This window comes from Channa argus, chromosome 16 (assembly GCF_033026475.1).
Source record: "Channa argus isolate prfri chromosome 16, Channa argus male v1.0, whole genome shotgun sequence".
Lineage (NCBI taxonomy): Eukaryota > Metazoa > Chordata > Actinopteri > Anabantiformes > Channidae > Channa > Channa argus.
This window is the reverse complement of record NC_090212.1, coordinates 14,317,713-14,330,943: the sequence shown is the minus strand read 5'-3', so window position 1 is coordinate 14,330,943 and position 13,231 is coordinate 14,317,713. Positions and strand designations below refer to the sequence as shown.

The window sequence follows — 13,231 nt, the reverse complement described above, 5'->3', positions numbered from 1 at the left end:
CCACAATCTTGCATTCATGTCACAACTAATAGCCTGCCCAGAAACCTTGTATACATTTTTAACCCACAAGAGACACTTTTATTTATTGATAGTGGATTACTTCTAGTCTTAACAGCCCATGGTGGTCCAGCTCCCCCTATATCTTATCCCTTTATGAATCCTCAGTGTGCGTGATCATTAGGGAGACATGTTAACATTCTTTGTGCCTTTTTCCCTGTATTAGACAGACAGTAAACAGGATGGATGAGACCTAGTTGTGCTCTAATGGGCACCTTATACATGGTCTCTCTGAATATTTGGGATTCTTCAAGAGACCCACTGGGAGATGGAAGTACTCTCCCTGACCCAGTGACCAAGCATTAAGGAAAAACCTTGAAAGAGCCACTAAGTAACAAATGGAAAGGGTGACCATAGCCGGCACCCTGTTCTCATGACCTCAGCTCACAAACACAAACATATACATGCACACTCATAAACACAAATCAAGCCCACTTCCTTTCAGAAGGGATTTAGTGGTTTTCGCCAGTGTTGCTTCTTGACCTAGGCCCTACAGAGGGAGAGAGGGAATGGAGGGGTATGGGGACAGAAATATTCACAAGCCCAGCAAACAGGAAATGCAAACAGCTGTGGGTTGATTGTTTGGAGCCAAAATGCAAAATTGGAAAAACTAATTGGGGGGAAAAAAGCATAAATAAACAGAAAAGTAAACATTTAAGTAATTTAAATTTAATTAAGTTTTTGTTTCTCCTCCACCTCTCCTGTCTGTGGTAGCCTGTGCAGTAGTTTGCTGTGTGCAGTGCATTTCTGCAGGTTTTTTGCAATTGTGAGTAAGTGGGTGACCCTGGTCATGTGCATCATCCTGCATGCTGATCCACATCAATTTCGCCATCAGCAGGAGGACATTGTTGAAGCCACTCATCTGCAAAATGTGGGCTTGTAGTCACATGGTGTTTTGGACCTTAGCTGGCCTGGCTAGGCTGCAAGTGTGTGTGTGCTTTTTTTTATTCTGATGCTGTTTTTAATGATGTATCTGTAAAGGTGCACTAAATTTAATTGTCCAAAACAAATTTTTTGAAGATACAAATCACGCTTACTTAAAAAACATAGTGCTTATAATTTCTCTTTAGACATTTGCTCAAGAGACTAACTGATGGCCGTGTGTTTTCAGGGAGCATCTATTCCAGTCCGGGCTTGTACAGTAAGACCATGACCCCCACCTATGACTCCAGGGATGGCAGCCCACTCTCGCCTACCTCCGCCTGGTTTGGGGACAGCCCCTTGTCTGAGGGCAATCCAAGTATCCTAGCTGTCAGCCAGCCAATTTCCTCACCAGACATCCTTGTCAAACTTTACAAGTCCCAGTCTCTGCTGGACAAAGCCAAAATCAACCAGGGGTGAGATTAGCTTTTCTTAGTGGTTAGGTGGTTTGGTTAAATTGCTTGTAGTTTGAAATGCTGTGGTGAATTGTAGAATGTTTACAACTGTGCAGTTGATCAAACTGTCTCAAGAGGCTTCCAGTGACAAACATTCATCTAAAAGATATTCATAATCATTGCCTCTACAGGTGGTTGGACTCATCCAGGTCTCTGATGGAGCAGGATGTAAAGGAGAATGAGGTGCTACTGCTGAGGTTCAAATATCACAGTTTCTTTGACCTGAACCCTAAGGTACGTTTCCTGAAGAAAACAGGATAACAGCTTTAAGAGTATTCTAGTAAAGATTGCTTTACCAAGTGTACCCCGTTATATCAGTCAGCATAGAGCCTAATTTCACGGATTAGTTTGGATGATTAAGGTTAAGCACAGTTTTATTTACTACTACATACAAGAAACCATGGAGGTGTGTACCTGTATGGTTATATATGCAAAAATACAATCCCATACTAACTAAAAAGTTAATTATATTTTTGTGATGACACATTCAGGGGAATGTAAACTACTTGAACTAGTTCTTCGCCAAATGTAACTATTGACTATGAGAGAATTATTCACTGTTTCTTTGTATGCTCCCACAGTATGATGCCATCCGAGTGAACCAACTTTATGAACAGGCCAAGTGGGCCATCCTGCTGGAGGAAATTGAGTGCACGGAGGAGGAAATGATGATGTTTGCTGCCCTGCAGGTAACAAGTCTGTGTACATTTGTGTGTGTTCCTGATCCTAATTTTCCTGTTTGAGCATTTTGGTTTTAGGGTCTGAAACTTTCTTTTCATTAGGCCAGCTTGCTCAACCACAAGCTGATAAATTGGATGGGCTTCTAGCCCAGAGCTGAGCCATATGGCTTCCAGTTCTGCAGCGGCATGCACATTAAATCCTGGCTATTGTACATTGATGCACAAAAGATAATGGGTATGGGGACATTATCACAAATAGTCTCTCTGGACTTCTCAGTGTGCTTTAATATTAAGTAGATCACATTATTTCTGACTCTCTGAACAATCAGCTTTAATAATATAAATTGACCTAATGTACCTTGGTTAAGTAGCATGAAGTGCTACTTTGATTACCTGGAAACCAGGCCTAGTGAATTACCATGTCAAAGAAATGGAGAGTATGATGTTATCATATTATAGTCAAAACATTTTTATTGTGATTATTAACATACACTAAGTATACTTGTAGCGTGTGTAGAAATGGCATTAATACCATGAGTATCACAAACCTTGAGGTGCCTTGCTGCAGCCACTGATACAGACATTAAGGACACAGTTTTAAAGCAGAAGTTGAGGGGAAATGGCAACAGTGAATTTGTAGGGAAGCAATAGATGTGATATACGGATGTGAACCCTCTGTCAGGTTGCCCCCTGTAGTCTGTGGGTGGTGTCCCTGCTATTTCTGAGCCTCATAAACTGGGTGCCAAGACCAGAGGACGCCACCCTGTCCTCACCCCAGGGTAATTATAGAGCATCTTAGGCCACAGGACCCAGTGCTTGGGCCTAGACCACCCACCCCAGAGAGACACCATCTCATAGACCTGCTAACATTTCTCTAAAATCCCCCTTACACTCTGAGGTGTTAGCTGTGTTTCATCAGGCTGGTTAAAATTACACTTGACTGGTTTCTTGTTACTCTTGCTGAGAGAGATAGTAATGTGAGTTATGTGTTTAGACTAGTGGATGCTCTGTCACTACCTGGTTTTTGGTTGACGTTTCACTGGTGAGAGGAGTTACATGGGGTCTAAATAAAGAGCAATGATTGTCCTCTTCCAGTATGTTGCTGGCCTGTGTTAGCCTGCTATCACCTGGAAGTCACTCTTTGGCAGAACATAGAAGTGAGGTAATCAGGGCTCAAGAACAGAAGTCAGCCTCATAGTCAGGACTGTGACTTGTGGCACAGGTCGTACTTTGTACTTTTGCACATTAACATATGTACTCAAACACTCTCTCACCAATGCACACAGACACATAAAACAAAAAAAAGTAAAAAGGTCAGTGTAATGCAAGTTTGCATACACTGTAAAATTGTCTGGGTTTTATACTAACAAATATTTTTTTGCCTTCCTAATAGGGTGACATCACATCTTTCTCTCTCTCTCTCTCTCAACAGCTGTTCATTCATACATTGGGTGGGGGATGCTGATGGGTTGACATTATAAATACAGTTTGTCAACAAGTTGTATTTAGTATCCATGACTCACGCTAAGAGGAAAACATGGTCAGGTTTACAGTAATGTCTCTTTTCACATCCTATTTGCCCAGGTTTAAATATGTTCCCAGTAAAACTGCTTTTATAGGTTGTTATACTTCAAAGACATCCTGGGACCACATTGTCCAGACTCTATCACATATGTGTCTCAGTGAGTCATCATCAGTAATCACTTCGTTCACCTCTCATTCTAAAACAAGTCTCTTCATTTTCATCTCATTCGAAAATCTTCTGTTAATGCTAAATTCAAATATGCATATATTGGTAGCACTTGCTAACATAAATTCCCCTTAAATAAGGTCTTAAAGCATTTATATGCCAATTATCACAAACTAGTCCCCCTTTTTTATAAATAAAGTTTTTATGCTTTATACAGCCGTAGCAGAAAAGCAGGAAACTTTGTAGAAACCAGTGAAACTGTTTCACATTGGTAGCAGCATCTGGAACTCCCTCGTTTATAACTTGAAGTCACTTTCTGGGACTTCAGTGAATACAGTGAACAGAAAAATTCTGCCAGAATTGTAGGTTTTAACAATGCTCTGAAGATAAGTTGGAAACTGTGTCCACAGCGCCACTCACTTTGCATCAACTCAACTCTGTACTCAAAAACCTTTAAAGTACAGACTTTTTTTTTTTTTTTTTTATTCCTGTGTATGTAACTGGTTTATGTGCAAGTCTAGGATTTCTTGTCTTACATGTTTTATGTATTTGTAGACCAGGTGTTATTCATGGTGCTGATATTCAATGTGTTAAAATGAACAGAAAAGACAAGTTCCTTGTTTATGACAGAAAGAAAATTATGCAGTCAAACATTAAGACGTGTGCTTAACTGGCGCTCTCTATCTCTTTTCCTCAGTACCACATCAACAAGCTGTCAATCATGTCTTCAGACAACCACATGAATAACAGTGAGAAGGAGGTGGATGAGGTGGATGCAGCCCTGTCTGACTTAGAGATTACTTTGGAGGGAGGAAAGACGTCCAATACACTGGTATGACAGCACTGCCAACCCATTGCATTCACCTTTGGCTTATGTGTTACTTTTTATTTTATTTTTTTTAATTTAGACTTTTTATGTGAATGTTTTCCCAGTTGTGAAATCTTAGCAGTGCTTTGGTGGTCCTTTGTTTCTCTACTGTTTTTCTGATGAAGCCTACTTTCATCAGCTGTAGTAAATGGGAACAGAAACCTGTGTAGACCCTGCACACAAAGCGGGAGAAATCACAATGAGTGCAAAATTTCACACTGTTATTTATAACTTAGAAAGTAACTTAGAAAGGATTTGGAGAGTAAGATGTGGCCCTTAAACGAAATGTGGCACATTGATTGTATAGAAGGTGTATGTCTCTATTGTTATAGCTGCCCCACTTTGAAAGGTTGTAAAGTTTATACAGCTTATCAGAGGAAACCAAGCTTTGAGATATTGCATAATACGTGTTGCCTTTAACATACTCCACCGAGCAGTGACATTGAATATTTACAAAGCTGAGCCTGAGGACATTGTTTCTGTTCTTTAACCATAGTCTTGTTCTTTTATAGTAAAATTGTCTGGGTTTTATACTAACAATAGTTTTTTGCCTTCCTAATAGGGTGACATCACATCTATTCCTGAGCTAGCTGACTATGTCAAAGTCTTCAAGTAAGTCCACATCCACAGCTACCTGAACACACAAGACCACATGCACTTTGTTCAGTTCATGACAGTTCATAGCATGAACGGTTATTGTTTTGTTTAGTTCATCAGAACCAGAACATTTCCTAGCCAAACAGGCGAGCTGCTGCCTGTTTCGCATCAGCGTAATGGTCCAGGACACTTGTAGATTGGCCTCTCAATTTGGCTTTTTAAAATGATTACAGTTGGACCAAGCATATTTTAGGCAGTATTCATTTTTGGCTTGAAGTTTTTGCTGACAGGCAGGTGATCCCTGGGGTGGTTGTCTCATAAAATATATAAACCATTTGGGGGGATATGATATCAAGAGGCATATTGTCTGTAATGGTTTTTCCATTAATGTTTTCCAGTGCTGGTGCTTTCCTGTTCATTTGCTGACTTTGCACGCTCTTTTTCTTCTCTGTCTTTCATTTATACACACTTATGATCTGTCTTTCCCCACTCTTCTTGATCACTAAAAATCCATCTGAAGTACTGTCTTTGTCTTTTATAAATATTCCAGACCCAAGAAACTGACATTGAAGGGTTATAAGCAGTACTGGTGCACATTCAAAGATATCACAATTTCCTGTTACAAAAGTAAAGAGGAGGCACAAGGGACACCAGCTCACCAAATGAATCTTAGAGGTAAACACATATTCACATGTAAACACACACAAAAATTTGTATTTATTTATTTATTATTATTATTATTATTTTCAAATTTGTTGTTGTTGGTTGTGTGTCTAAAGAATGGGTGTGACCTTTAACATGTTTCTTTCCTGCCCTGTGGCTTCACGTGTGTAGGTTGTGAGGTAACTCCAGATGTTAACATCTCCGGTCAGAAATTCAACATCAAGTTGCTAATCCCTGTGGCTGATGGCATGAATGAGATTTGGCTTCGGTGTGACACAGTAAGAGAAAATTGTAGTACTATTTATTAACAGTTCTTGCACTTTGAACAATTTTATTTAGCATTGTTTAACTTTTGTCTCCAGGAGAAACAGTACGCCCACTGGATGGCTGCATGCCGCTTGGCTTCCAAAGGGAAGACCATGGCCGACAGCTCCTATAACCTGGAGGTCCAGAACATTCTGTCCTTCCTCAAGATGCAGCACATGAACCCTGACCCGCAGTTCATTGAGCCAATCACCACTGACATCAACCCAGAATGCCTGGTGTCTCCACGCTATCTAAAGAAATACAAGAACAAGCAGGTAATGCCTGCTGGCTGTATTCCTCTACTCAACTTTAACACACAGCCTCTGAATCCACTGTGAGGTCTATTTTCAGCGATGTGGAAGATAATTTGTATTTACAAAGAGACAAAATGAAGAAGGTAACTATCTTGTCTAACGTGGGAGGTTGTTTTTTTTTTGTGATGGTTGTGCAGTTAGATGAAGCAGCATCTGATGCTTGCCAGATGGGCGCCTCCCGGCGTGAAGTTTGTCTTGCGTTGGAATGTAGCCTTCCTACTCCCCCTCCTTTACTTTTTTCCTCCTTTCTGTGTTCCGTCTCCTTACCACCCCCCCCCCAGTGTCCAAGGGGAAACCAGGACAGCAGACGTCCAAAACCACTCAGTGTGCTTACAATATGGCTGCTCATATGAGACTGTAACAGATACGTTACCTCAGCTCTCAGTCTTTGTGCTTGTAGACAAAAGGGCTGGAGAGCTAAGTCACCGAACTTGTACTGCTGGTATTTCTTCTAAATTCTGTAAATCTGTGTTAACATAGATGAGTTGCAGCAGAAAGCCAGCAGCAAACATCTTAACAAGCAGGTGTAACATTCAACAACTACAATTCAATTAACGTTCTTATATGTGTTAGTGTTAGATTTGCATGTAAGCAATAGGCTGGTGTGTATACACTGGAACAGCTGAGTACACAACCACCCTGCCATGTGTTGGTAGAGGATGGATGAGGTCAGGATAGGAGGGTTGTCTCCCCATGGTTTACTCACTTAGTCTGGTTTTGTTTAAGTTTTAGTAGAAGTTAAATTTTTCCAGGGAATTGTAGGGTTGTAGGTACAGTAAGTGATGACTCAAAAATGGTCCAGACCCCCGGTTTTAAAAGTCGGAAGCATCCAGGGGCCCTCAGCAGATTAACCAAAAATACAAAAAAAAAATTTCAATGAAATCAAATTATAGTTTTAGTCTGTTCACTATTATAAATGGTGTCAAACAGGGGACAGTGAATATCTAAGAAGACAGAAAAGCTTTAAGTTGTAAAATATCAAACAGGAAATTTTGCGCAGCATGGAGTCTTATGGCACAGCACAGGAAAGAGGTGGCATGTGCCGGGTATGTGTATGTGCCCATGTACTCCAGTATATGAATGCTCATGTAGTGGGCGTGGGGTATGAGGAAATGAACCGTGCCTAGGAATGCTGCGCGGGAAAACTGTCTGGGAAAAGCCCGTTACTCGTCAGTCAGCTGTGACCCCTCCCCACTTCTGTTAAACTGGACTTCCTGTTGCAAGATTAGTCTGTTGTGATTTCCTTGCTGCAGCTCTAAACGGGTACACACACACACACACACACACACACACTGGTGGTCTTAATAATGTCACAGAGGATCTGGGTCAGCATGGCCACAGCCCTATATACAGCAAAATGTGATACACTGTGTGCAGAGGAAGTAGAAATACATAAACACAGTACTTAGGCAAAACTACTGGACTAAAAACTATCTCTACTATAAGTACCAGTAAACAGATTATCTGAAACTTACTTAAAGTAAGAAAGTAAAATAATTCCACTAAGAAGTAATGTATTTTAAACTGCACTAGATAAACAGTCAACAGATCAACCTTCTGCATCCAAACCCGATGCTCTACCCATTGATCCACCAGGCCCCCTTGTATATTAAAAACCACTGATTATGATAATTATGGCAAAACGTGCAGTAAATGATTGATAAAGTGTTGGTAAAGGTGGAGCTGATTTGAACCACTGCAGGTGTTTAAACCCATAAGGATGCATCAGCATTTATTTGTTCATTATGTTTTTATTTAAAAAAAAAAATTAAAAAAGTATTATAGTTATATTAAAACCACCATCTGGTATTAATGTTGTTATTAATGTTGCTAATCAGGGTGTGCAGTCTCACACACACATGCAAGAATGTTTAGATTGCACAAAACTGTCATCACTGACCAGATTTACTCATTGGCTAACTTTGAAACTCCTCGACCTCCATGGCATCTCTTTGTGAAGGGGGCTGCTTGGTACATAACACCATCTGGTGGATGAAAGGAAAATGACAGGAAAGCTGTGTGATTCCTATAATGGTCATTGTGGGGAAAAAAGGCTGTAAAGAATAAATGGACATTATCTAGCCCTGAAATGTGCAGTGCAAGTGTCCACTTCCTTTTATGAAACATCACATGCTGTCTAACCGTCTCTCTTCTTTTGGAAGTTACAACCTGTGTGAATGGTACTGTACTTACTCTCTCTTGTGGTGGAGAACTGCATGACCCTTAGTCTTCAGACCATGTTTTCTCGCTTTTTTTAATTTATCTCTTTCTGCCATTGACATTGATCTTACTTGCTTGTTTTTGTGTTTTTTTTGTTTTTGTTTTTAATCCAATCTTTCTGTGTGTGTGTGTATGCATCTACTTCACTCCTCTGTGTCCTTCTCCAATCCCAACCTCCCCTCTTCAGCCAGGCTATATCAGGGACTTGGTAAGTTCAGTTGTGTGTGTGTCCTTGGTGCCTTTAAGCCTTAGATTTGTGCATGATTGGGTCAACTTTGAACATTGTTTGTGCCTGGGTTGCCTTATCTAACCATGAGTAGCTGTACAACATAGTGATTGTAGTGGTGCTATCACAGTAGAGCAAAGAGCATCCTTCTTTTTAGAGCCAATAACAAGCAAGAATGTGTTTTCAGGAGGGCATAAGACAAGAAAGTGATGCAATGTTAAAAATAACATCGAGGTATATATTTTGTGTGTATGTGTGCGTAATTGTTAGTGGCAATCAGTAGTGAAGCATTCAGTAAAATCATTTTTTCAGTAAATAGACCACAGAGTTGCTTTTGCACATTTTCTGCTGACCTGAACTCTATTTTTTAGATTGGTAAGCACTTTATTGTGTAGCACCTTTTAGATAGATACTGGTTTCAGTTCATATCCGAATAATATTAAAAAGCAGGGATTGGAAACTTGCATAAGGTGAGCATTTCATTAGTGTGAACCTGATACATTTTATGTATTTTATAATTCTAATGCAGTTGCTTTGTTTTGATGCTTTTGATCACCTGTGAGAAGGTACAACAACCTTATTGCTTTAATGGTGGTCCATGCCTGACTGCAACATGTAAGAGGTTATTAATTTAGTTAATACGTACGACGACATTTCTAAATTTCCATTAGTTTATTTTCATACTGCAGTACATGAACTGAAATCAGTGGTCACCTAGAGTGTAGAAAATGCATGTTTGGATGTTTGAAATATATGTTTCTGCTGCACTGCTCTTCCAGTTAAACTAGTTAATAAAATGTTGAGATGCAACCTTAAGAAGAATTTAGCGGATAGTAGGTAGTTACACTCAAGCATGTGCACTCACAGTTTGTATGCTTTCATTGGCTTATTAACTTTAGTCCGGCTCATCAGCAGCTTTATATTTGTTTGTCTATTGATTAGCTGTGTGACATTTACTGTGACAGCTCTCTTTTTATTCACTGACAGTGTGTTCTGATGGTTTTAGGGAGTTAGCCACAGCTTGTTGTTTACACGTTTGTTGTGTGTGGATCTGGGTGCATTGGGTGGTTGAAGTGTGGTGATAAATTTCTTTACTTTGTTCACTAGCATTTGTGGTGATTCATGTAGTGGGAGCATATTGAAAAGATATATTTGTAACTCAGGTCATTTTGTATTTTTCAGATTTCAGCTCGGATCCTTGAAGCCCACCAGAACGTGGCCCAGATGAGTCTTATCGAAGCCAAGATGCGTTTCATCCAGGCATGGCAGTCCCTGCCTGAGTTTGGAATCACTCATTTTCTTGCCAGGTGAGTTGAACACATTGTCAGCCTTCGTACTTTCATCTCTTGCATCACTCTTTTAGCGGAATGTGCTGACAGTGACTCAATTGACCTACACAATTCAATGTCACAGTGGATTGTCTCTCTTCTTCTTTGCAGATTTCAGGGTGGTAAACGGGAGGAGCTGATCGGCATCACTTACAACCGTTTGATCCGAATGGACGCCAGCACCGGAGATGCTATCAAGACCTGGCGCTTCAGCAACATGAAGCAGTGGAATGTCAACTGGGAAATCAAGATGGTAGGGAATAAATGGAAAAATTACCAAATATAACAGCTTCTCCTTCATGATTACTAATTATTACTTGATGTGGTGTGTTCTACTCTGTGTCCTCAGGTGACAGTGGAATTTGCAGACGAACCCAGTCTGTCTTTCATCTGTGCCGAGGTGGACTGTAAGGTGGTGCACGAGTTCATTGGTGGTTACATCTTCCTGTCCACACGTGCCAAGGACCAGAACGAGTCTCTAGATGAAGAGATGTTCTATAAGCTGACCAGTGGCTGGGTCTGAGCTGCCCCAAACCACTGAGGATGAACAACTTTTCGGTCTGGGGCCCGGGAGGGGAGTGGCCAGGGGGTGGTGTGTGGAGCCATAATGTCTGGGTTTACTTTATTTTATTTCTTTTTAATCGTTTTAATTGGAGCTGGGCTGAAGAGTCCAAAGCACCACGACTGTGCTAATGCTGACACCGTTTTCATTGTAGTTTTTTTGTTTTTGTTTTTTGGATTAATGCAGACGAGGTAATTTTTTCCAACACTAATATTTTGATGAACGCAGTTCAGATGAACTCTGAACCTTATTCATAACTGAACCATGACATTTCTTTGTTTTCCTCCACACCCTTGCCTCTTCTCCTCCTGGACTAATGGCAATCAACTTACGTCCATGACAACCCTTTAAAGCCAAACGCCAGACATAGTCCCAAAGATCCCTTTGTTGCTTTTCACTCTCTCTCTCTTTTTCACTGTCTTTTTCCCAGTCATTTAGAACTGGACAAATGGAGCTGACATCAAACTGTCTATAAAAATAATGATATGGTGCCACAGTTCTATCCTATTATGTATCTTAAAAGACCGACTTCATCAAAGAGTCCAGTCAGTGGCCATTGATGCAGCACTACATGTCCATCCTGTCCAATCTATGAAGGGTTTAATCTCTTTGAAGTCACATGTAAGCACTTCTACATTATACAGTCCTGTTTATGAATAAGCTGTTGTTGAATTTGCTTTTGCTTTTGATGTGTATTGTCTTTGTTCCAGAGCTGGAGAGTTTCGTTTTCTCCATTGAATTTTCAGTGTATTATCTGACAGGTTTGACATTGAGAGCTTGAATATGATATTTAATAGACTGCTACAGTAATAGTGGACAGGTCAAACACACTACCATTCAGTGCACTAGGATGAGGGTCCTGTGGGTTGGAAATCTGGTTTCCAACTGACATAAATTACTTTATATCTTAGTGTGAATGTTAATTTCTAATATCGCAGGGTGTCATAAGCCTGTGCCTTATCCAGTTGACAGGTTTTATGGTTGTTCCGAAAACATGAAGCTAAAAGATTTTTCGAGATGGACAGTTTCATTATGTTTTCCAAACTTCAACTAGTCCATCATCAAGGCACGTTTGTTTTTTTGTATGTATGTGTATGTTGACCCTGAAGTGTGCATTAAAAATTTGTGCGCCAAAGCGCATAAACATTTTGCTTGAGCTGTCTGATCACGTAGCATGTTTGAAATTGCATCCAGATTTGAGATCATTCGGTGCATGTACACTACGTTAACAGCAGGGATTACTACTCCCTATTACCACCTTTTCTTACTTCGTTACCATTCTGTTTCTTACACCGTATAGTATTATAATCCATTATTATTACACACCAGCAAAAGGTCACCAAGTTCGAGGAATGATTATGCAAACTTTTTTTTTTTTCCCCTGTCCTCAATATGTGGATCAGTAAATGAAGTATTATTTTGTAACTAATGTAAAAACACACATTTTATAGAATTGTACAGTTTTTTTTCTGCTTTGAGGGGTTTGGGGATTTTTCCTTTCAGAAGAAAAGGGGGAAGCCATCTGTGTCAACATGTGTAGCGCTCAGAATTTTGTCTGCCTATGTTGTGGTCTTACTAAGTTTTTGGATGAAGAGATTATATAAATATATATGAATATAACACTAGTCTCAAACTCCAGGTTTGATGAAGATGTTTGCAAAATACAATTTTCTTTCTAAATTCAAATATGTATGCAATTTCGAAGTATTCTTTCTGTTGTATTTCTGCTTAACTTTATAGATTTTTTTTTTTTTCCTTACTTTGCCTTTTACCACTCATGGCCGTCTATGTGCATTTTGCACCCTGGCTTGTATTTTAGCTCATTCTTTAGACTGACAGTGATAGTTTCTCTGCTTTTTTGCTGCCTTTTCACTTAAGTGTCTTGTTTTGTCACAGCTGAAGTTTGACATTTAACAATGTCCATATGAAGGAGACCCACATTGTTTAGACCCTGGAGTTTGAGACATTGCAAAAAAAATGTGTTTGTTTTTTGTGTGTTTTTGTTTGCTTCCAGTGTCAGGAGTGGCAGTGCATGTCCTGCTGCTGTTATATGACTGTAAAAAATGCATTTATTTTAAAAATAAAATAATTTTTATTTAAATCAGGGTGTTATGTCATTGTCTTTGTTGGCTATAGCTGGTGTAATTCTTTATTTTGCTTGAAGTCAACAGATCCCATGATTAGACCTGAATAGGCAACATTGTATTACTTGTTCTGACATGTGTAAAAATTGTTTTTGTTTTTTGTTTTTGCTTTTTTAATAAGTTAAAGATCCAAGTCAATAAGAGCCAAGTCATGGTCTTTTGAAAAAAATGTCAAATGTGATTTACAATGCTCATCTTGA

General features: G+C 39.6%; 1 protein-coding gene across 4 annotated transcripts in view; it reads left to right on the top strand.

Annotated features, from left to right (window-relative positions):
• Nucleotides 1-12,988, top strand: part of fermt2 (FERM domain containing kindlin 2) — a 36,741-nt gene extending 23,753 nt beyond the window's left edge. For 2 of the 4 annotated variants that reach the window (XM_067479122.1, XM_067479124.1), the window contains 12 exons: nt 1,169-1,394; nt 1,565-1,667; nt 2,015-2,122; nt 4,501-4,635; nt 5,234-5,283; nt 5,819-5,943; nt 6,103-6,209; nt 6,294-6,512; nt 8,959-8,979; nt 10,180-10,304; nt 10,437-10,578; nt 10,675-12,988. In XM_067479122.1, the coding sequence (XP_067335223.1) occupies nt 1,169-1,394; nt 1,565-1,667; nt 2,015-2,122; nt 4,501-4,635; nt 5,234-5,283; nt 5,819-5,943; nt 6,103-6,209; nt 6,294-6,512; nt 8,959-8,979; nt 10,180-10,304; nt 10,437-10,578; nt 10,675-10,848 (1,535 nt within the window). In that variant the 3' untranslated portion in view covers nt 10,849-12,988. The remainder of the gene's footprint in view (nt 1-1,168; nt 1,395-1,564; nt 1,668-2,014; nt 2,123-4,500; nt 4,636-5,233; nt 5,284-5,818; nt 5,944-6,102; nt 6,210-6,293; nt 6,513-8,958; nt 8,980-10,179; nt 10,305-10,436; nt 10,579-10,674) is intronic. The other 2 variants (XM_067479123.1, XM_067479125.1) reach the window with 1 other exon arrangement.
• The last annotated feature ends 243 nt before the right edge of the window (nt 12,989-13,231 follow it).